At 38.0% G+C, this 24,982-nt stretch overlaps 1 protein-coding gene across 1 annotated transcript; it reads left to right on the forward strand.

Moving 5' to 3' along the window:
- The first annotated feature begins 5,570 nt into the window (after positions 1–5,570).
- LOC146001467 (uncharacterized) lies at positions 5,571–23,717 on the forward strand. The gene is made up of 4 exons (XM_083138794.1): positions 5,571–5,819; positions 8,371–8,597; positions 13,278–13,452; positions 16,656–23,717. Exons 1-4 carry the CDS (start codon positions 5,672–5,674, stop codon positions 23,603–23,605), a joined length of 7,500 nt encoding a protein of 2,499 aa, XP_082994920.1. The 5' UTR covers positions 5,571–5,671; the 3' UTR covers positions 23,606–23,717.
- Positions 23,718–24,982: the final 1,265 nt, after the last annotated feature.

The following is a 24,982-nucleotide window of genomic DNA, read 5'->3' on the forward strand; positions in this document are numbered from 1 at the left end:
ATAATATTATATGTGTGAAATATAAAATTTTAGGTTGACATTTTTAGAAGGACAGCGGACCCCTTGATCATACCCACCCCTCTCCTCTCCTTCTCGCCCATGATGTCGAAAAAGGACATAGAGGACTTTCGTAATCGCTGATATTTAGAGTAAATACAAAATATCACTTGGTAGTTTGCTTTTCCTCCAGTGTGATTTGATTTTTTTTAAATTTTGATTTGGCGATTTAAGTCCACTTCATGCACAGTAATGCTAATTGGGACAGTTTAAAGTTGGATCCGAACCACTTGTGCCTCCACCGGGTATCGAACCCGGGATCCCTTGATTATAAGGCGGCGACGCTACCACTGCACCATCGTTCCCCAGTGTGACTGGACACCTTCTGAGTAAGATAGACCCGATTAGGCGACTTAGCTCTTTTCTGTCAATTGAATATGGCAACACTGATCTGTTTCCTGTAAGGATCACCGGCAACTGCGCCGGCTAAACAGTCATGCCAAAAACCCACCTCCTCCTCCCGCGGTCAGTCTTTGCCGCAACGCGAAGTCTTCCTTGCGTGGGCTCAGGGCCCTTTCCTCATGTTGCCTGTGGAGGGTACCGGATCAGTCCTCCTCTTCGCTTTTGCCGGTGTCAGAAAAAATGTAAGTCTGCAATGTTTACTTTACGACAATATTACCAGTTTATGTACCTAATAATATTTTAAGACGGGTTCTTCAATTCTTTACATTTTGGTGTTACCTGCGGTAACAGCGGCTACATGCACGCCACGCCTCTGGCTGGTGGAACTAATGCCTATGGTTGCCTCAATCTCACAGTATGTCACATGACGATCTTGCAGTATTAGGTTTTGCACAGCATCAATGTTTTCTTGAACATCAACTGATTTTGGACGACCTTCGCGAATCTCGTCGGTGAGCGAATGGCGGCCACGATTAAATTCGTTATACCAGCGTTTCACAGTGGCAAAGGATGGGGCTTCATCGCCAAATGTGGAAGTAAGTTGATCGATGCACTCTTGTCTTGATAATCCACGTCGAAAATCGTAAAAAATCATCGCACGAAAATATTCACGAGTTAATTCCATTTTATTGTTGTCGCGCAATCTCCAAGGCAACATAAACAACACAAATGAAGCCATTGACAAAACATTTGAAGTTCGTTATGGTCAATAATGCCAGACGATTCCGTGCAAACGTCAAATCGCGCCTAACTTCAATCAGTGTTGCCAAGGCTCAAAATATAAATAGTGGCCCTCGTAGATCAAATATTTCCTATGATTATGGCAGTTTCGATTGACGAAATGAATTAATTCTCTATCAATCATTGATTATACACGTAGAACTACTTCTATCTCACAAAAATCTACTTATGTTATCACCTTATAATCAGAGACTTCTGGGTTCAGGTTCGTTTCCTGGTGGAGTTATAGTCACCGGCATGGCCGTAGGCAGGAAACATTTTCGGGGGGGGGGTTCATTCATAATTGTTCCCATGGGCGTCGCCAGAAATTTGAATAATAGAAATAACAACAATAATTATACAATATTTATTAAAATTTAATAATAATAAAACAAATTTATTCCATAATCTAATAATAATAATAATAATTATTATTATTATTATATCCATGGGGGGGAGGCTTACTCAATCCAGCAGATGATTGAATATCCAGCACAAGTTTTATTTTTTTAATTTTTTTAACGTTTCATATAGTGTGTACTGAAATGCACAATTATTATACTTTGTTATTATATTTTAGATAACTTTTTTAAAAAAAGCTTTAATAGTTACATGGAAATTTTAGTCATAAAGTTTTTGTTGTTTGACCTTAAAATTAAATTTTTGGTATTTGGGAAAGTGTGGAACCAGTTATTCTTTTAAAAACAGCCTGGTGCATGGATTGTAACCTCAATCGCGAACATAATGCGCTAGGAAACTGGAGATCCTAGGTTTGAACTCCTATCAAGGGGGATTTTCGACTTTTTCGGACAGGCAATTCAAAAGTTGGAGAGGGAATTTTGGGACAATCATAAGGGAATTTTCAGTCTGTATTCCTTGTGACGCAGGAACAACACTGGAAAGAGGACAGCAGAAGTGAAAATGGAGGGGTCGCGGGTGGGCTACGATTCCGAGAATAAATCCTGTTTCACTTAAGTTTCAGAATTCCAAATGTATGAAAATTCTAGCTCGATCGTTTCAACATTGTCTCCTTGTATTTTTGTGATGCTTCGAAAAAAAATTGAAAATGAGTTACAGATTTTGGTTTCTGAACTTCCACTAATCCAAAATGTCAGAAGTTTCGGGGAGGTTTGAACCCTAAGAACCCACCCCCTCTAAATACGGCCATGGTCACCCGAAATAAAAATGGGACACATCGATCCTGAGATACTCGCTTTCCTGTCATGCGTTAGGCTATGTGCGTTGCCTAACACTCCGGCGGCGATAGAAGTTGATATTGAAAATTTGGTATTAAAATCCACTTATCGCCTTAGAGTTAGACAACACACATAATGCATTGCAGGGAAGTTAGGATTTCAGGAAATAAATGTCACATTTTTATTGCCTGTGACTGTACATTAGGGTTCCAATTTTAAACTTATTCCGAGTAGTTTACCTGTCCACAATTCAACCTAAAACGAACCCTTGTAACTGTATTGATGTAATCACACACACACATATATAATTTAGAGGGGAAATGAAGTGTTTTAATTCACATGGAAAACTCAAAACAAAATTAGGTAAGTCTCCCTAAGTTCGCCACCTTAAGCAAATTTGTTTTAAAAATCAAGAAGAAATGTTTTTTTTTTCAAAATATGAAAATACTTTTGCAATGATAATGTTCAATAGAACAACATATAAATTTGTGAGAAGAAAAACGGCCCCCTCTCTCGACGCACGTGTTCCCTAACTTCGCCCCTTGTGTACAAGCGGTAAACTCAATTAATATTTTAATAACAGTAGAGAGTGGATGCAATTTATTTTCATACTAAACAAATTTTTATATTAGTTTTAATTGATAAGAAGCAATCATAATAATCACTATGCTACAGAATTAATGAGTTGATAATGAATGATTGATTGATTTTGATTTGGTGTTTTAAAGTGCTCTTTATGTACAGTAAGGCTAATTGGGACTGGACCTACAGTTTAAAGTGGCATCCACCGGGACCCCTTGATTACAAGGCGACGACGCTACTACTGCGCCATCGGGGAGGCCTTTGATAATGAATGACTAAACATAATTAGAGGTCAACTTTTTTCCCATTTTTTCCCCCCTGCTAGTTATGTAATGTTCTAAAATGTGGTATTCTTCTGATTAGCTTGCATACAATTGAAAATGGCGGGCCTCCCCGATGGCGCAATGGTAGTGTTGATCCCTTGTAATGAAAGGTCCCGGGTTCGATACCCGGTGGAGGCACATAGTGGTTTGGATCGCACTTTTAACTGTAGGTCCAGTCCCGATTAGCCTTACTGTGCATAAAGTGGACTTAAAACACCAATTCAATCAATCAACAATTTAAAATGGGGAATGAGTGGAAGGAAAGCGTTAGTTAATGCGTCAGAGAGATCTATAATGAGGCACGATCAGAAGTGTTCAGAAGCATCAGGGATTCAGGCGAACACTTCTATTGAATCTGTAAAGGCAGCTGAAGTGGAAAAAGGTTATGTCACAAAATAATCAGAAGACGTTTTCGTTTCTTCTGGGTCTGGACCTACAGTTTAAAGTGGGATCTAAACCAGTGTGAATTGTGTCTCCACCGAAGATCGAATGCATAGGGCATATTCGTTAGAAGGCGATAGCGTTACCATATATGGAAATATCTATAAAGAACTCACGCCAAACGTGTCATTTCATCACAACAGAATATGTGTATAATACCTAGGTAAAGAAAGGGATACACACAGGGCGGGATTAAGGTGGGTACTATTGATGCTGCAGCATTAGGCCCATTCCTGAAATAGGCCCAGATGAAAACAGATGAGAATTTTCCGAAAGCTGAACAGTTTTCTTCTTGCTATATTAACCTGAAAATAAATCTTAGAATGAAATGGAGCCCCAATTTCGGACGCCTACACACAGCGTTACTTATTATACAGTTACTATTATTCTTTCCGCTGTGACGTAACTATAACATCGTTGTGTTTATTGTTCACCGAAGATTTCAAGCATCAGGCCCAATTTCGTCTTAATCCGGCCCTGGATACACAGTACAGTATCACAATGGTATTGCCTGAGGATTAAAATACGTCTTACATTTACAGACAGAAATATTTGAGCCGGCTCGTTGGCGCGCGCATTAAGTGGTCGACTTTCAGTCTAGCCTCCGAAGATCTCGTGTTCGAGCCCTAGGCATGTGTAATGTCCAGCTATCTTATGAGACAAACCAAAACTTGCTTCGGAACAACGAATAGCAACTTATCAATTCCCTAACAGATTATTCAATGATAATATTTGGTCAAAATACCCTTTTTCTGGTCTACGAAAATTTTATACAGAATGAACAAAGAATTTGGTTGTTCCGGATGTTATAACTTTCGTAATAAGGCGTTAATTTTACTTTTCATTTGTGAATATTTTGTAAGCCAGGAAAATTGATAATTAACCCTCGATCATTAAACAACACTTCTTTCCAAGGTTCTTTCCGTTAAAACTCATAATATGATAAAACTATATATTCAGGTATAGACAATGGCGGCGACTGGGTTCCAAAACTGGGGGGCAAGGTTCCAAAACTAGGGAGGGTGGGGCAAGGACAGTTTACCTTCTCTTGATAGATAAGGTCTAGCATAGTGCGGGAGCAAAAGTTGCAAAAAATGGGGGGCAACTTTCTGCCCTCGCCCCCCCCCCCTAATCGCCGCCACTGGCGTATACACATTTGAGTTATGAACAAAATAATTGAATTATTTACTATTGTTTATCAACCACACTTTAATCAGTATCATCTATAATATAAAATGTACTGTGCGCCTTGTATTTTTTGCTCTTGATTGACAAAATATGATGTAACACACGCTTACACCCAACTCAAATTTATTTCACCGAGATGGAAGAAAGATAAAATTATAGAGAAATAGTGATATATATATGGACGACAAAATCAGATATATAGCTTCTGCCCACCTGATCGAAAATTTCTGGCGCAGCCCCTGTATTTGCACACAATAGCCTCTAAAAAGAAGTAAGAGACATATAAATTATAACTATTTCACTTTTAAAATATTCAGTTAAGAAATCTTTCACAAAATGTCAAGCTCGTTCGTAACAGTTTACGTCACACCTAAAATGAAAACAGAAGAGAGGGGAGGGGCGGGGGTTATCCGGTAATTTTAACGAACACGTTTAAGCGATTTCGTGTGCAGGTTCTTGTTTTTCTGAAGAATAATCGTTTTAAATTTTAACAACTTTACGCAATTTCTCCGAAACATTCAATTTGTGCAAGTCTGTGAAGACCTCCTACCTCGTCATAAGAAAACTCCAGAATGCAAAATATGTCCATCTCTAAAATGGGTTACGCCCCCTGCTTCTATTCATAATATCTTTGATTTCGAAATAATCACAAGAGCCGTGTCTGATCTGTACATAAAGGTCATCTATTTATTATTTACGTATTTCTGCCTGACAAGATAACAATTAAGGTTATAACTCGATTAATGTAATTTAGTGTGAGACATGACAAGGTTTCGATTTTCAACGTTACTAATACTTTTCGCTTTGCTGATTGTGCCACTAGTATGCAAAGAATATAATGATTCTTTGACGAAAAATCCTAGCTTTGCCGATGAAGACAATGATCCAAGAAAGCAGAAGCAATATTCTGGTTAGTGATTTCGTGTAAATAAACATTTACATTAAGTGAGAATTCTATTAGACAATTGTATTATTCAATTACGCAATGCCATGAGAAAGTTAGATTTCTTCTATTGGCATCATGTGGACAAACTCTTTGTTGTGTTATAACATTTGGTCTCCTACTTCCGTGACTATAAGGCCTCCCCGATGGCGTAGTGGTAACGTCGTCGCCTTGTAATCAAGGGGTTCCGGGTTCGATCCCGGTAGAGACACATGGCACAGTGGTTCCGATCCCACTTTAAACTGTATGTCCAGGCCCGATTAGCCTATATGTGCATAAAGTTGACTCAAAACAACAATTCAATCATGTGACTACATTTTCGTACATTTGCTTTATGAAATCAAGGGGTCCCGGGTTCGATACCCGGAGGAGGCACATAGTGGTTCGGATTCCACTTTAAACTATAGGGTCAGTCCCGATTAGCCTTACTGTGCATAAACTGAACTTAAACACCAAATCAATCAATCAATCAATCAATTTGCTTTATCAATTATTCACTTATTATTTAGCTTGATCAGACATTTTAACTATTTTCTGCTTCAAACACCCCTTCGACATTTCTATAATCTCATAGCGCCCGCCTCTGTGGCGGATGATTATCACACCGCGCTACGACGCCAGGGGTCCCTGGTTCGAATCCCGGTCTGGGCATGTGTGTTCTTTGTGTTTCCCTTCATCAGTTTCATCATATCATCACTCATCCACATCTTCGCGTTTAGCCAAAAGTGGCAGAAATGTGAAGTAAAATAAACTAAATCAATCATTATAATCTCATCTCATAATAGTGAGCATCTAATTGCCTAATTTAAAGATGTAACTCTAGTTTTAGCTTATCACAGTGAGTCAGGGAGCGTATGTCTCCCAGTCTTACTAATTAAGCAGTGATACCTTCCATTGGTCCCAAGTGAGATATTGGGCTTATGGTGACCCGAACTGATCTCCGTTCTAGAATATATTCTAATAGTTCTCACTTTCTGACTGCAAATGATTTCTTAAATTTAGAAATGCTTACTTAGTAATGCATATCATTAATATTTTGAATATCCTGAATCATCTGCTATGCTTTTGATTGAGTTATTTGCTTTATTTGACTTCGCTTTTTTGTGCCACTTTTGGCTAATTTGCGAAGATGGGGATGAGTGATGCTATGATGAATGGACACTCACAAACATCCATGCCCAGGCCTGGATTCGAACCCGGGACCCCTGGCGTCGTAGCGCGATGTGCTAACCACTCCGCCAAAGGGGCCGGCATCTGCTATCAACATTTGTGGACTGTTGACTGATAGATTTTACTTCGCTTTTCTGCCACTTTTCGGTAATCGCGAAGATGGGAATGGGTGATGATACGATGAATTGACTCTTGGCGTCGTGGCGTGATGTGCTAACCATTCCGCCACGGAGGCCGGCATATGTGAAATGTAAACACAGTAATCGGCACTGTCGAGAAAAATAAAATATGTCTGCAGGAAAAAAATGCAATTACGATTCTGCTCACAGACACAGACTGGCTCTTTCTATTTTCATTATCTTTTGCGTTTAACAAATCACTACAAACGTCCTTCTCCCAACACGTCCTTGTTCTCTTGTTTTGTGTATAGTTTCAATTCTCAGTTTTACACGTAGGTAGTATTAAGTAATTTTATTTGTCTCGAGGGAAGAAGTAAATATTTATGTCCGCTTCATATACGTTTTAAAATTTTTAAAATGATGAAGATTTTTGTAAATTTGTATTTCTTTCATTTTCTCATATCCTTGGAGGAAGGTGGTGGGGGTTGTCACACTATGATATTCACACGAATTCCATACTCATTTGTATTTTTTAAAAGTTTTTCTCTGCATAAGTTATTGTCCTTATTGACAATAATCGCATTACCTCTCTTCAATTTATCTATTATTATTATTTTGATCAGATAAACAAAAAAATAATTATACGTATTTACCTCTGCGATTGTGCTATATTTATCGTCACTGTCACGTAATGTTCATATTTCAGAACCCTTTTCTGTTGCACTTGGAAATATATTTCTTCATTACTATAGGTCTTTTCTACTCTTACGACGGCCGATCCTAATGCTGGCAAGGGAAGTGTGGAGCGAGAAAGCGACCAATCCAGCGCGATAAGAAACGCAGCAGCCTGTAGAACAAGGTGCACGTAGTTCTTCTCCCGCCATCACCGCTGTTGTCTGGTTGGTCTGCGACCTATTCCCCACTTCCCTTGCCAACATTAGGACCGACCACCATAACAGTAGAAAAGACCTATATTCTCTGCTACTCAGAGAAGGGTAGCTTTTCACATAAATACGTGACCAATGCTGGGAACTTTTAATTTGCGAATATTTCCAAAATTCCTGGCGTGTAAATTTCAATATTTCGGTCAAGCACATTCGAAAACGTTTTCTGTAATTTTCATAGAAACGTAAAATCTGAAAGATGGTTGACTAACTTTTTAATCATATGACTTATAGAATCGGAAATTAAGCGCAAACAACTAAATGCTTCATGTACATTTTTAACAGAAATATGGCGGATATGCAGACCTGGTTCATTCATTAAAGTTCCAATAGAAAGTGAAAAGGAAATGAACAAGATGGAGTTTTCTTTTGACAACGACAAACTACTAACGAGAGAGGTCTTCAACTGTTCCTTTGCGTTCACCACTGAAGAGAAGAACCTGCTATTGGTGAAATTTCAAAAAGTTGAAACAGATCCTTACCCGCTATGCTTGGACACTGGTTATGTTTCGGTAAGTTCTAAGTCTCCTTCGTAATGCAGCAAAATCACTTATATATCTGTAGTTTGGTTATTTTGCGTCGCTTCCACTTAGACCAATCAGGACGAGGTTGAGTTGTGAAATGACGAAAATAAATAGAGTAATCTGACTAGGCCAGGGCCACTCGCCATACTTCTAGAAGAGCGCTCTCGTATGCACCCAGGCCCGTAGCTAGAGGAGGGGCAGGGGGGGCAACTGCCCCCCCTGAGAGCCTGCTCTGCCCCCCTGTGAAAAATACAGAACACATTCCTACCTGGAATTCTCACTAATCTTTACAATTATATCATGTGTTACTCTAGCAACATTGCAAAGACACTTATTGATTTTGTGATTTATTAGGGTGTATGGGATTCCGTATAATGTTGTATCAGGATTGGGGGGAAAAATTCCTTTCCAGATTAGACTTCGGGAAATGATTTCACAATTTTCAGTATCTAGAACAGTTGTGACATTTTGAGTAGTATTGTATTAAAGGTGCCTAATGTGTTTGGATGTTTATCTTGGATGTGTTGCTATGAACTTTGAATTGCTTAAATTTTTGTTTCCAAAGTCCTATCTTTTGGTAATAGTGTGGTAGAGAGAGGGAGTGGATATTTAATTTTTGTTACTTTGCGTTGCTTTTCTGCTACTTCTAGCTAATCGCAACAATGAAGGATGACGTGAAATTGATGAAGAGACACTCATAAACAGTGCCGCAACTACAGGGGGCAGACAGAAGTCCATTCTAGGCGAAGCAAACATTGAAGTAAAATGAACAAGACTAGGAGAAACTAAGAATAGCAGGACAATTGGATACTCATGTTGGAATTAGTTTTTACATGTTCCTTGCACTTTTCTACAAGACTGCCAAGGGCACTTGCAAGGGGCACAGAGGGGCAATTGACCCCCTCGATTCCAAATTTTATACAAATAAAGAAACATTTCGTAAAATTTTCTTGCTCGCTTCGCTCGCAATCTCTGGTGTTCTTATAGTACAAGTTCAGAGCCAGCTATGGGTCGGCAGGGGTCGGACCTGGGAGCCAAAGATCTATATGAAAAAAAAATGTTAAAGAGAATGCCATGGTGCCCCGTGAAATTATTGCACCCTATTAAAACAATTTGTCCTCCTCTGTAGCCGAGCGGGTTAAGGCGTTCACTCGTCTTGAGATCGTTCGCTGCGGGACGGCGTAGGTTCGAATCCGGCTCTGGTCGGAATTTATTCGGCCTACGTATAGGGCCGGTGGCAACTCACCATCGTGAGGAAATTGGGGAGCTCCGAATGAGTGAGCGTAATCCGGTCGCGAAGTCCTACAATGGCTGGGGGTCAGTCGGGCTGACCACCCGTCCCCCTAGTCTGGCTGCAGATCTCCACGCCCCCTTGGTGGCTCGCGTGGGAGGGAGGCCAGCAGTCGGTAGGTAAGCCTTGGCCCGATATTGGGCTGTTGCGCTATTGGATTATTATTATTATATTATTAAAACAATTTATTTCTATGACACTTAATATGAAATATTAATGATGATACTGTAATCCGAGAAGTCATTGATCAATCAAGGGATTCCTATTGGTTTGTCAGGTTTCAAAAAATGTATTTCAACTATAATATAATACAATTCACACAATATTTTGCAAAATGGTTAACGTAACCAGTAGGCAAACGTTGTCTGTAGTGATGCAAGTCTCTCCCCTTTGAAAGAAATAGAGTCCGTGGTGGACTAAGGGACCCCTATTTTAATGCTTTAGCAAGTACAAAAAAAATGTATTAGCTACAAATTTTTACACAATTCATCAAAGTGTAGGTAATATGTAACCATTATTATTTAATTAATTCTATTTTTCTTGCATAACACAACACAATGGTGTTGTTGGATTCTCGTTAGATTCCTTTGTGCGTAAAAATCTTGCATACTGGAAACTAGAGCGAATCATTATGAAGCATGATTTAAAAAGGGCTCCCTTAATCAGTTCTGCAGAGAGGCCCAAAGTTGTTGGTGCATCTTAATCATCTATTAACATTATCGACCTGTAAATATCAAGCAGATACAGTCCCTATTAGCCTATTTATGTTAAACTTTATATTCTTTGGCAATCTGGAAAGGTCATTATCGAAATATTGTAATTTCATGTTGCTCGAAGTTCTTTTGTTCGTTGCAGTTTCAAGATATCATCCCTTTTCTGTTACTTATCTCTTTTGGGGAGAAGGGGCAAGTGCCTCTGTGTACCCTGTTATATGTGCCAATCCGACATAATATATTAAAAAATTGCCCCCTCTAGGATTGACTTCGCCCCCCTACAAAGAATTCCTGGCTACGGGCCTGTATGCACCAGAGAGAGCAGTACTGTAGTGTTGTAAGAGGAACGGAAAGAAGGGATTAAGTTTGACAGGAGAGTTCGTAGGTCGCGTTCGTGCAGTGGGAAACCTCTTGTCATCTGATTCGTAACAGTGCAGTGTGGAATTGTAATCAAGAAACAGGAGGTGGTGGAAAAGGAGGGGTCTCTCCTGTCTTTTTTTTTCAATTCTGAACATAAGCACTTCTACTCCTCCTGTCTGGTGCTTACTGACCTCCACATGTGCAAGCGAGATACTTATTATTCTGAAAGAGGATTCGAACTTAGGACCGCTTGGCTCGTTGCATACTATCTTACCACTCCTCGTCGGAGGCTGGCGAAATAATTCATGTTATTATAGATAATTGTTGAGGCGGTAATACAAATTTAAATGTTTGATGGATGCCTTGGTGACCAAGCACGTTAGCTGGCCGACTGACGATCCTGCTTCCGAAGGTTATGAGTTCGAATCCCGGTCAGGTATTGGCGCCACTAGACTTTATTATGAGTGCAGGAGCAACATAATAAGTGGAACGTTTATTTACAAATAAGATTTAAAAGTTTATCTTCTGAAATATTAAGAAATTCATCTTAATTTAACATATCGCCAGTTCAAATTTGTTTTTGTAATTTAATATTTGAACTGTTCATCTTCAGGCAAAAATGAACGTTTAAAAATTCGAGATTCATTTCAACACTCATCCTGGGATTTGAAATCAGAACTCCAGTTTTCAGAGCGCGTTTTATTAATATAAAATAGTGTTCCGAATATATTTTCTAATGAAAAAAAATAACTTAGTAACGGAAGTTAACCTTCTTTGATGGTAAGAGGACAGTAGTCACTGTTTTTCTTGAATGCCTGAATCAACTAGCTACAATTATATTGGTTTTTTGAAACTTTTTTCATATTTTGTTTACAGCTTAGAAATTCAGTTAATGAATTTTTTAACATAAGCAGAAGTAAGCTAGTCCTCTTCTCGGTAGTCCAGGACTGTCCTAGCCCCAATTGGTGCAACCCTGCTGCCAGAACATGAATATTATAGTCTGTTTGTTCTTTTATATCCTCATTGTTGTGATTAATTTAAACCAGTGTAAAATAACAAAAAATGCATTTAATAAAGTTGGCATTGAGAACCTTATCATCGCAACTCCCGTTATTATCATTGTTGTTACTATTATTAATATCATGTATGAAGACATCTGCATCAGATTGTTGGTTTCAGATACAGCTTATTAGGAAAAAAAACATATCTTTGAAAAATGTCTCTTCAATAGTATCAATACCAAAATATTAGTCATCAGTTTCAGTGACGGAGGGGTTGAAGTGGTGCATTGCGAATCCAGAAGGCTTAGCTTCAAATTCCGGGTAAGGCATATAAACAAACAACTTAATTGTTTGTTTTCGAACGTTACAGGAAATTGATTGATTTGGTGTTTTAAGTCTACTTTATGCACAGTAAGGCTAATCGGGACTGGACCTACAGTTTAATGTGGGATTCGAACCACCATGTACCTCCACTGGGTTTCGAACCCAGACCCCTTCATTACAAGGTGACGATGAGTTACAGGAAATGAATTAACGTTTGTCAGCTCTTGAGAAACACATACATAATATTGATTATACATTATCATCATGATCCTTTGCCGTTTCCTGCCTTTGGCTGGATCGGCATAGAAGTCAAGCCTCTCCATTTTCCCCTGGTCTTCCCGGGTTTAAATCCTGGCCTGGGCATGGATGTTTATGAGTGTCCATTCATCAATTTCATCATATCATCACTCATCCCCATCTTCGTAAATTAGCCAAAAGTGGCACAAAAAGTGAAGTAAAATAAAGCAAATCAATCAATCTCCTGGTCTTCCACCACCCCGCTCCTTCAACGGTGTTCCAATCTTGTCCTCTTCTCCTAACACTCTCCACTATCTGCTCTTTTCACCGACATCTTGGTCTCCCCCTTGGCCTTATTCTCACTTGTTGTCCATTGTAAGCTCTTACTGGTAGTCTTTCTGCATCCATCCTCTTTATGTGTCCAAACCATCTGATCTGTGCCTGATCTATCCTGTCCTGAAGCTTCATCACCACCACTGTCTGTCGTATCTCCTCATTCCTTATTCTATCCCTTCTAGTCTTCCCCAATATACTCCTTCAAAAGTTCATCTCCGCTGCCTGCATCTTTCTTTTGTCTCTCTCTGTCATTCGCCAAGTCTCTGCTCCGTACATAATTATTGGCACATAGTATGTGTTATATATTACCTGTATACATTAAAAATATGCATAATGAATGGTGGAATTTGTACATGTATGTATATTAAAATATCATTGTGAACTTAATGGATTATTTATTTTCCAGGTTTATGTAAAGCCACACGACAAACAGTTTATTTTATGCCAAGATATTATGATGCATGGAAACCGCACGATTAGAATATCAGATATTAAGTCTGAGCAAGGGAATATACTAATGAACATTCAAAGAACGCCTACAGGTCCCAAACAATTGGAACTCAGTGTCACTGCTATACCAGGTGAGTCAATGGATTACATTAGTGGTTCTCACCTTTGAATATGTTACCATACATTGACTACAATAATTGTTCAGAAAGTAAAGTACAATTACGATACATTGTTATTTGTACATTATTTATTACCTCCATTTTTGCTCAATTCTTGCATATTGTGTCATCCCAACATCACCTCCTCTTTCTATTTTTCTCCGAGAGGGTTTCAAACTCATGACATTTACATTATTAATCCAGTGTACAGTGACATAGTGGCTGCTTCTGCAATGCAGGGTAGGGAGCAGGAGAGGGGGGGGGAGTTGTAGGGGCCCTGCAATGTTCTTTCTATATGTCCCTGAAATTTTATATAATACCAGAAATTCATCACATAGCATAGTGTCACTTATTACAAAAATTCGATATACGAAACAGAAATCTGGTTCCCAGTAACATATCATATGACTATGTCTGCGAATAAGTACGAGCGTACTATCTCAATCAGAGGTGCCAAGACAATTTTACATATTGGTCCCCTTCAAATGCAAAAAAACTTACTTGCTCACAGATGGCTATCTATAGGAAAAATCCATCTCATACCTTTATAGATACGCCATTTGTGGTAAACGTCTAGTGTATCAATACACTACAGAAAGATTCAGTTTCTCAATCAGTCGATGCCTTAATGCTACACAATAAACAATTAAACTTTATGAATTTTACCATTAATATTCGTTTTAAGGGTGGTGTTTTTTCAAATGCAACTTTCTACCAGATATTTTCAGGGGACCCCAAGCCTTTAATATTCAAATATTTGCTGAGAAAACTTTTTCACATTGTCCACACTTGTTATATGTTACTTCAAGAAGGGGCCCAAAAACTCAGTAGGATGTGGGGTCTAGGGGGTGCAATTATCCCTTTGCCCTAAGGGCCAGTACACACTCTTCTCTCCTGCAGGGTATACAACGTATGAGTTAAATGTCACTATTATTTTGGGCGATTTTGTGAAGTTCATTTTTCTTCCATATTGAAATTTTGTGTACATATCTGTCAGACCAGTTCTTCTTTTCTAGTATGTTACTATTTTGTAGGGATGGGACCGATTAATCGGTACTTTATCGGTATCGGCTGATATAGGCATATCGGTGCATCAGTTTATTGGTAAATTTACCGATTATTTTACCGATCCGATATATCGAAAAATATCTCATAATTTAGTGCAAAATTCTGCCATTTTGTTGTAATTTTTATGGATAATCTCGATGTCCTACTTTCTAAAAAGTAATTGTCTAAATATTCAACTTCTTTTTCACTGCAGTCACCTCGAAACACACATTTATTAAGGAGATCAATGAACATTTCAGGTTCTTCAAGGACCATTTCTAATTTTATATCGGATCAGTAGGATATCGGTTATCGGTATCAGTAAATTTTATATCGGTACTTTATCGGTATCGGCCCATCCCTACTATTTTGTGATGTACAGTGATCGAAGTGGAAATTCTCAGCTGTGAGAGTATGCTTACTAGAGTTTGGGAAGAGAAGGGAGGATCCTTGTATGGATCAACATGGAGACAATGCAGTAGGTGGGGGATGCTTACGAAAATTATCTTAACTGGGGGATGGCATTCCCTCTTATCTTTTCCATCCACACACACACTTTGACCACTGATGATCTATAGGTATTTATGATGATCTTGTTTCATGAAAAAGTCTAGAAATGTATGTTTGTTGGCATATCAAACAGAAATGACACCATGGAAATTATGATTAATAATATCAAGGTCAACCAACATTAAAAATAAACACTGTCTCCATGTGGAAACAACATTTTGGGGGTCAAGTCTTTCTGATCAGCCTTTCATTGAATGACGCATTTTCAGTGAATAGAGTTCCATAGCCATTCTATTACCTGTCTTTGAAGACTGGAGTCTGCGTTATTTCCTTCTCGTAGATTCCAATTGACCTTGTGATGCTGGGTTAACACTGAGAATCTAGAGATCCAGTTCAACCCCCAAAACTAAAATGATGCTTTTGCTTGAATATACCTAGGTATTACTCACTAGTAGTATTAGATAGTGAATGTTCACGACTCTTCTGTTGAATCTTGGCCTGGCACAGTCAGGGGATGAATTCTTGGGCTGAAAGTGCAACTACTTCAAAGTTCAAAAGAGGAGTGTTTACTAATCTTGAAACAATTTCCCCAAAACAGTATTTTTTTCAATATCTGAGTAATATTTGTGTCATACGTAACCTAATTTTTCAAGAACAAATGTATCAAGCGAAATAAAAGGGACCATGAACAAAATATTTGGAAGCGTGAAGCCTCCCCTTCGTATCCTCCAAGAAAGAAACCTGGCTGTACCACTGTGTTGAAGTAAAAGAAAATATTTCCAATTTCTTCTTCCAGTTATTTGTCAAATATTCAGCCAATCATGACGTAGTTTCCAGAAACTGCTACATTGATATACTATATAAGTTGATAACAAAAGATGAGAAGACAAGGTATTTGGGGGAAAAGTTAACTTATTCTACAACTGATGGGGGGAGCATAGTTAACTATCGTCCCCCTCTCAATGGTGTATATGTCGTTATAATATTCTCAACATTTTTTCTCACTAAGGGACTCCCAATATTTTACTTTCAGGGGGGGGGGCAGTAAACTGAGCTACGCCACTAGTAGTGTACAACCCTATTCCAGATAGCACTCCAGAATTTGATGTTACTCATTGATACATGAAAGCAGTGTTGTAATTAGGTAATGGCCAAAGGTGATGCCATGGGGTAGGAAACATAGTTTCAGGAGAAGTTTTCACAGGGTTATTATTTTCACAACTGATGTGTGTGTGTGTGTGTTTTCTTCCTATTAATCTTATTGCTATCATTTTATCAATACAGAACTGTTCAAAATTCCCCGGCCGTTCAGGATCCCGAAAATTAGAAAATAATTTCCCAAAATCGGAATCGTTGCAGGAAGCTTTTCTTTTCGATTCCAGTATCAAAATTTCCGGATCCCGCACACCTGTAGTGATTTCTAAAATTTGAAACGTGTGTTGACATTATTCCTCTGTCTCTCTCTCTTTGATCATGTGTTTCTCCTCAATGATGTGAACCTATTCTGAGGTCTGAATTTGCACTAAATCATGTTCCGCTCTTTCTTGTTATAACTGTAATTCTTAAAATATAAAATAACGTTTATGAATCTAAATTATTGTTTCTTACTGCAATTTCAGAATCATCATCGTTTTCATTATCTTCCTCTCCTATCATAGCTTTGATAGCCGTTTTGGGTGCTATGATGCTTGTATTTTTTGTATGCATGGTATTAAAGGTAGTGAGAAGAGAGTCTAGTGATGCTGGAGAAGTTGTACTGGAGGACTGTGACGATCCAGAAAGTAGACCAACCACAGAATTTAAAGATGGGCAACCTTCCTCAACTTGGAACATTTATAATGGCAGCAGAAATAAAGTTTATATTAATGAGGAAGACTTGGTTTCAAATAAAACAGAAGATTTCGAGTTCATCATTGAAAAAGGTCTCATAATCAAAGTTCCTGCTTCGCTCATCGCACTGCCTCCTGAACTGGAACAGAGAAGACGGTTACAGCTTATGAGAAATCCTTACCTCTATCATAATTATACTACACGAGTTCATGGTAGAATTCCTAACATAGCAGCACAACGACCCTCTAGAGGTATAATTCTTAGAGACGTATTGTCCCCTAAGGTAGATGAACTTGTTTTGCCATGGTCAAATCAAACGCACGAAACACAGAGTTGTTATTTCTCCAAGGTTGCAGGCCCTTCAGCTGTAAGGGAGCAATCTTTAAAGCTGCAAGACGAAAGGCTCATCCCTGTACAAGAGGCCAAAACGACAGAACTTGTACCAGTTTCAGATATCTCTGCTACAACAAATGAAGTGACACAAAATACATCAGTAGAATCTAATGTGTCAACCAACATTGAACTAAAGCGTGAAGAAGTTCTTTTTAGTCTAGTAGACAAAATGCCATCACATCCTTGCGAAGATGTCGAAGCTAGTAAGAAAACGATAAAAGAAGTGCCTTCCATTATGCTTGAGCAAAATAAAACTCTCAAATTGAGATTTCTAGATGGCTCTGAGGGCAAGAAATCCAGTGCACCTCAAAACGTTTTAAAATCATCTGACATATGTCCTCTAACAAGCACTGAATGCATTGAGAAATCATGTGCAATGAATTCAACAATAGGTAAACCAAAATCGAATTTCAGGGAACAACATGGAAGGCATGTTAGAACTTCTTATGGAAACTCTCTACCAGCAAAAGTATTTGGAGAAGAACAAGTTACTGCTACCAACAAAACATTACAAAAGGAAATGCATCAATACCAGGAAGATGGTGCCGAATATACACCAAAACTTCCAAAAGATGCTCGTATACGTGATGAAGACATTTGTTTCTTATCCCTTAGAAAAGAACCCGATTTATCTCTCAAAGAGAAAAAGTCCAGAAGAAGCAGCAGATATTTCGACCACAAACAAAAAAATAAAAAAGAGTCTCCGAGAAGGTTACGTGCAGATATACCACAAGATGTGAACATTGTGTCTGGAGACAGGAAAATGGAGACAGCAATTAAAGCAAGAGATAAGAAACAGGCAGAAATAAAATATTTAGAACAGGGAGAAGTAATCGATGAAAAAGAACCTATCACATACATTCCTGTATATTCTAAGGAAGTTTATTCTGATACTTCAAAAGAAAAGGGTGAAGGTAGAACATTGACGACAAGGAGAGAAGAGCCATGTGTAGCCACGGTAGATAGAAAAAGATATAAAGTAGAGGGTGGAAATGAGGGTAGAAATAAGAGACAAGTGCAGCACGTATATGGACCCGAACCAACAGTTTTCGTCCCTGTTAGATCGTTAAAATCCACAAGACAAACGAAAGACTTGATAGGACTATTGCATGCGGATGAAAGCTATGATTCAAGAGTTATTCTAGAAGGGACACAACTTAGCAAAGGTGCAAACACTGAGAGTGTGGTAAGAGCCACGGAAGAAACAAGAGAGTCGATAGGTCTATTGGGTGCCAATGAAAATTATGACTCAAGAGTCATTTCACATGACAAGCAACTAGGCACAGGTGGTAAGATTGCGAGTGTGACAAAATCCAAAGGAGAAACGAAAGAGTCAATAGGACAATTGAATGCCTTTGCAGGTTACGAATCGAGATTAATTTTAGAAGATAAACAACTGAGTATAGAAGGAAAAGTTCAGACTTCGATGGAGAGCAGGATAACAGAAGAAGATGAAAATGTACATGACAGGGAGCCTTCACTTTTTCTACTTGGACAGCCAGCAGATTCTCCACCAGTTATCGAACAACAAGAGGGTGTATCCAGAGAAAAAGCTTATATAGACATAGAACGAGAGACGATAGCATCCAGGAAAGGTAATAGTGTAGTTAAATCCACACAAGAACACATTGGGAAAAGTTCAGAAGAGAAACCCGAAGAACAGGTAGAAAACATTTCTGGAGTAAAACAAGTCATATCTTCAAATTTAGAGGATGACACTTCTGAACCATCAATTATAAAGATGAATGACACAATAACCGAAGAAAAATTATATAATTATGAAGAGAAAGAAGTTTGTTCTACTTCAGCTTCTGGTCAAGGAAACGAGAAATGGGCATTTTATTATGGTCCAGAACGCTCTAGTAATTTTAAAGAAACACTATCACATAAATACCAGTTTCAGGAACAACCTCACCCAGGGAAAGTTAGAAAGGAAATGATAAAACCTCCATACGTAATTCCTCGGAAGCAAATAAGAGAACTAGTGTGCGAAGAGATACAACCAGAGAAAATCTATAAAGAAGCGATGGAAATTCCGACTGCAACTCAACATGTTGCTTTTGAGCACGATACAACTGAGCATAGTCAAGTACAGAGAATGAACACATACGTGTTATCAGACAAGACAGACAAAAATAGAGATTTAACAAAATCACATAAAAAATATTTTTCAGACAATATTGCTGCAGGTTCTGGAGCACAGAGTAGAGAGTCATCTAAGGATTTATCAAGTGAAGAGAGCGATCTCGTTCTACTTCAAGAATTGTCACCTTCACAGTATCGCTCGTTAAGTGGCCAATCATTAAATTCTGGGAAAATATGTGTGAGTGCAGAAACACAAACCGAATCAGATAACTCCTTGGTTGGGGCGGAGGGTGCTAGCAATGTTGCAAGTGTAGAAAGTTTTGGAGATAGTTCTCTGATACAAGTAGAATCACACATGTCTGCATCCTCGATTCACTCTGTGGAACAAAGTGAAACAGAAATGCGTGAAGTGATTGAAGAATATGTTAAAATACCTGTGATGTATATAGATGCAGGAGAAATCTGTATGTGTACTGAATCGCAAGTGGAATCAAGGATCTTGGATCCAAAGTATCCGTCCATGATTGAAATTCAAGACGAACCCGACAAGTTAGAGAAATTTTGCTCCAGCTCAGAAGAACAAACATCATCACAATTATTAACCCCAAGCTACGATTACCTAGTTGAAATCCCTGAAAAGCCTATTCATTTAGAGAGTATTTGTATGAGGTCTGAAAAACAAGTAAAATCAAAACTTGCAACTCAAGCAAATAGACCTCGAATTGAAATTATCGATAAACCTATAAATGTAAACAAATTGGTCAGCAGTACACCAGAAAAAATGCATGGTTATATTCAAACACCTACGTACGATCCACTAATAGATATCACAAAAGAGCCAATCAGATATAGAAGTGTTTGTTCAAGTTCAATCAAAAAAGTACAGTCTCCTGTTTCAAAGAAACTGCATGAGAGTCATCAGATTATTTCTGTAAGGTCTGCAACTGTAGAAAACAATTATGAACGTTCTTCAGAGAGAGCCCAAATAGCACTTCAAGAACCCTTACATGAACCCCAAGTCCATATTGCTGAAGGACACACAATTGCCAAAACACTGCGTCCAAGCCTTTCAAAAAAAATGCAATCTTCTGTATCGAGACAAGTTTCTGAAGATCGAATCGAAATTCCTGAAGAATTTGGAATTGTAGAGAAAACAAGTGAAATTCCTTTGGAACAAATTAGATCTTCTATCCTGAAACAAGATTTTCAAACTCAAGTAGAAGTTTCTGAAGAATCTGGAACAATGGATAAAATATGTGAAATCCCTTTAGAACAAATGCAGTCATTTGTACCAAAACAAGTTTTTGAAACTCAAATAGAAATTTCTAGAGAATCTGGAACAGTGGGTGAAACATATGAAATTCCGTTAGAACAAATGGAATTTCACTTTCCAAGAGACAATGTCAAAACTCATGTGGAAATTTCTAAAGTGACTGAAACTGAGCAAAATATCTATGAAAGTTCGCCAAATCAAATACAATCTTCCATTGCAAGAGAGGTTTATGAATGTCAACTTCATGTTTCTGAAGATCCTATAGCATTTGAAAAGTTGTATATAAGTCCTGAAGAAAAAGTACATTCTACTATTCCACAACAAGTGCACAAAGCTCTAGAAAAAATAGTTGGAATAGGGCGAACCAAAGAAAATCGAAAGATAAAAAATGCAGAACAAATACAATTTTATGCTTCAAAACCAAATTATGAAACTGAAAGTTCTGATGAAATGTTACCAAATACAGATGATGAACGGTTAGGTAGAGAATCACATATTCCATCGGTTTCTCAAGATTTTCAAAACAAATTGAAACAAAAAAGTGCAACGGCATCTGCAAGTTCCAGTATTGGTAAACATTTTCCTTCTGAAGATTTGCAGGAAACCACAGACACAATGTATAGTTCTTCTAATAGTGCACAGGTAATATCAAGAACAGACACAGTAGTCAAGACATATAGTACTCTAGTACGATCCACACCTCCTTTGCTTCTGCAAACGTCTGGAAAGCACTTCGCACTTGCTTCGGCTAAGTTACAAGACAGCAATGAAGGATGCATTGAAAAGACAGTGCCAGAAGGAAAACTTACCTCGTCATTGCACGAAAGTAAGAGGAAAGAGTGTCCAAAAGACATTAAAGTCAACAGCTCACCTGCCAATATTCACACAACTGTTGATGCGAGATATTTGGCCAATAAAGAGCACAATGAAAGACAAGAAGGAGCATCAAAATTGTCCGTTCAGAAGAGTCTACATCGTGATAGAACATTCATAACTAGCTCAAGTGAATCATGTGAAGAAGAGAAAGAATCAGTGATGCATTCTCCGTTAAAACTGGAAGACTCTACTGTGATAGGATATCTAACGAAACAGAGATATACTTCAAATCCTGTACCTGCAGAATCTGGAACAAGCGATATTGGTTCATCAGTTGAAAATTACTATAAATTGGAGAAAACTCTCACAGATGGATTACAAACTGGTCAGGGTTCCATACGAACTTCAGAATCTGCAGAAAATACTAAAATTAATATATTGCCATCCCAGGTATTATATGATGAAAGTTGCTGTATGCCTGGCAATACCAATGCACAAGGAGTAACAGCTGAACACAGACATTCGCCAACTTCAAAGTCTTCGAAACGTTCTAAAGGTAAGATTTATTCGTTCAAGACACCATGTGATAAAAGTTGTTGCAGGACAGATCAAACTGCTGCAGCAGGATTCAGAGGTAAGCACAAACATCTACAAACTTCAGAATCTACTGATCGTTCTGGAAATAAGATTTACTCATCCCAGTTATTATATGACAGAAGTTGCGATAATTCTGACCAAACCACTGACCAGGGAATGCAAATTGAATCTAGACACATGCCCACTTCAGCAACAGCTGAAGGTAGTAAAACAAAAATTTATTCTTCCGAGTCATTATCTGATGATCGAAAGCCAGGGCATATATCTACACGAGAATTACAAATTCAGCAGATGCAACAACTAACTACAGACACTGTTGAAACTGTTAACAGTAAGATCCAATCATGTGAAGAAAATGCTAAACTAGAGCAAACATCTGCATATGGATTACAAGATGAGCAGATATATACATCAACTATACAACCTGTTCAGAGTCATTCTGCCGGAAATTATTCAGAGCCAGAAAAAAGCTCTAAACAGGGATTACAGGTTGAGCAGAGATCCTCTCCAACTACAGAATCTGTTAAATATGATAAGAGTAAGATCCAATCACCTGATGAAAATTACCGTAAGTCAGAGCAATTTGCACGATTATTCCAAATTAAACAAAGATACTCACATTCTTCAGAAGCTGTTCCATATGTTAAAAGTAAGATTTCTTCATTTAGAAAAAAGAGTAAGCTAGAGGAAACAATTGAATCAGGATTACCAACTTCAGATTCTGCTAAACAACATAAAAGTAAGATTCATTCATCCAAGATGGATCATGACGATAATGATGTTCAAACAGAGCAAATGATTGCAAGGTTATTACAAATGAAGCAGGAATACTCAGTAACTGCAGCAACTGCAGAATATTCATCAAAGTTACCACATGACAAAATACATCTTAAACCAGGCACATCTCATGAATTAAAAGAGGATTCGCCTTCCACCGAAAAAGAAGCTATTACTGAACTTGACGAAACTGCTCATTCAGTTTCTGATTCTGAATCATCAAAACTACCATCTCCAGATGCTGCACGTGAAAGACCTGTGACGACAGAAATCAAGAAACCACACAGTCTAGAAAGGAGGAGGATGTCAGACAGTCCAAAACGTTCCTCTTCATCAGGACTACATAATAAAGAAGTGAAACCAAAGGAGGTTTTGCCATTGGAAGAGAAGGAAGACATATGCTCGTGTGCATCTGAGCAGGTGGCGGACCATTCGGAAAAGTGCAAGGACAAAGACAATACAGAACAACTCGAAAAGGAAGTTCAAGGCAGATTACGATGGAAAATTATAATAAACCATCACAAAGGCGATAAATGCAGCAAAATGTATGATGTAAATGAAAACATACAACATGAGCATCACAACGATGACGACTGCATGAAACTATTGCAAGAGCCAGAACCTGATGAATCGAAGAAAGTAAGAAAACATGACTGTGTGAAAAGAGAGGCAGAAAAATCGAACGAAGGCAAATCAAACAGCAAGGAAGGGTCTCAGAAAAGATCGCCACCAGGACGGAGTACACATGAAAATAAGAAATCGAATAGTAGCTCTAAAGAATCCCCTAAAAAGTTTTAGTGGAGGCAGAAATACAGATACCGCCATGAAATTCTGTTATATTATTTGCTCATATATTTTATATCATACCTTTATTAACTTTGCTATCTGATTTCTACCATTGTTTTTAATTTTTATATATTTGCATTTGATAGGTTTGTTTTAATTTTGCTTTAACATAAAATATTTTTTGTAATCCAAAAATAAAAATGTGTACATATATACAATCAATTCTAAAAATAAACTATATTAATATTTATACTACAGGTCTCATTTATTAAATATTCAATATTGTGATCTATGTAAGAAAGCAAGATCAAAACAGAACATAGCTTCAAAGGCGAATGCAAAGAAGAACTTACCGCCTACATGGCAGACTGCTGAGTGTAACATCAGAGGTCCCATGTTTGAATGATGATATAATGGATGTACCGTTCCATTTAGCCCATCACGTATTCATCAGTTCATCATTCATCCTCACCTGCTAGGTAGAAAAGTGGCGTAAATATCCAATACAGAAAATGCTTGTTTCAGTTTTAAGTCCACACTCATACACATTTAGGCTAATCGGGGCTAGATCTACAGTTTAAAGTGGGATAGAAACCACTGTGCAACATGCATCCATTGGGTTTCGAACCCAGGACCCCTTGATTAAAAAGCAACAACATTACCACTATGCTATCATACAGAAAATAGGAAAGGGAAGTAGTACAAAGTTATTAAATATGTATCAAGTACAATTTCTGTTATAACTAACAATTTGTAATTATTAGTTAATGTGTGTCCGCAGTGTAATTGTGTGGTATAAGCTTTGGGCTTCAGCTATGGGATGCAGGCAGGTTTGATTGTCCTGGGGGAAGCTTAACAACTTTTCTCTGGAGATTTCAGCCTGTGTATAGGACCGGTGGTCATTCATCATTGTGAGGAAATTGGGGAGTTACAAATGAGTGTAAAAGTGTTGTCACAGACAGTGGCATAACAAAATCATCAAGGCCCTGCTCGCAAGAAACAAATTTGAGCCTCTCAAGTACAGTCAGCAACAAAAGTTTCTTCCTAAAAAAAATAATATATGTAATTACTTTGAATGATTGGTTGGGGCTACATACTAATATTAATAATACAAGTAGAACCTACGTCTGTTAATTACCATATGATGCCAGGGGTCCCGGGTTCGACTGTTGTTTGCGAGTGTCCATTCATCAATTTCATCATATCATCATCCCCATCTTCGCAAATTAGCAAAGAGTGACATAAAAAGTGAAATAAATAAAACCAATCAATGTTAATTATCATAAATTATGATTTATTTTCCTTTGACGCTTCTTCCATATTTGAAAGTAGAAAAACAACAACGTACTTACTCTTCTTTACAGAAAGCTAACTTCCCATATATAGTTC

Source organism: Lepisma saccharinum, chromosome 17 (assembly GCF_977018435.1).
Source record: "Lepisma saccharinum chromosome 17, izLepSacc3.1, whole genome shotgun sequence".
In the NCBI taxonomy this organism is placed as follows: domain Eukaryota; kingdom Metazoa; phylum Arthropoda; class Insecta; order Zygentoma; family Lepismatidae; genus Lepisma; species Lepisma saccharinum.

Bases quoted from the DNA above. Each gene is read 5' to 3' on its own strand.
- LOC146001467 (XM_083138794.1), top strand. From the start codon at position 5,672: ATGACAAGGTTTCGATTTTCAACGTTACTAATACTTTTCGCTTTGCTG. The intron at 5,820-8,370 runs GTTAGTGATTTC...CATTTTTAACAG, and splicing joins AAAGCAGAAGCAATATTCTG to AAATATGGCGGATATGCAGA. The intron at 13,453-16,655 runs GTGAGTCAATGG...CTGCAATTTCAG, and splicing joins CAGTGTCACTGCTATACCAG to AATCATCATCGTTTTCATTA.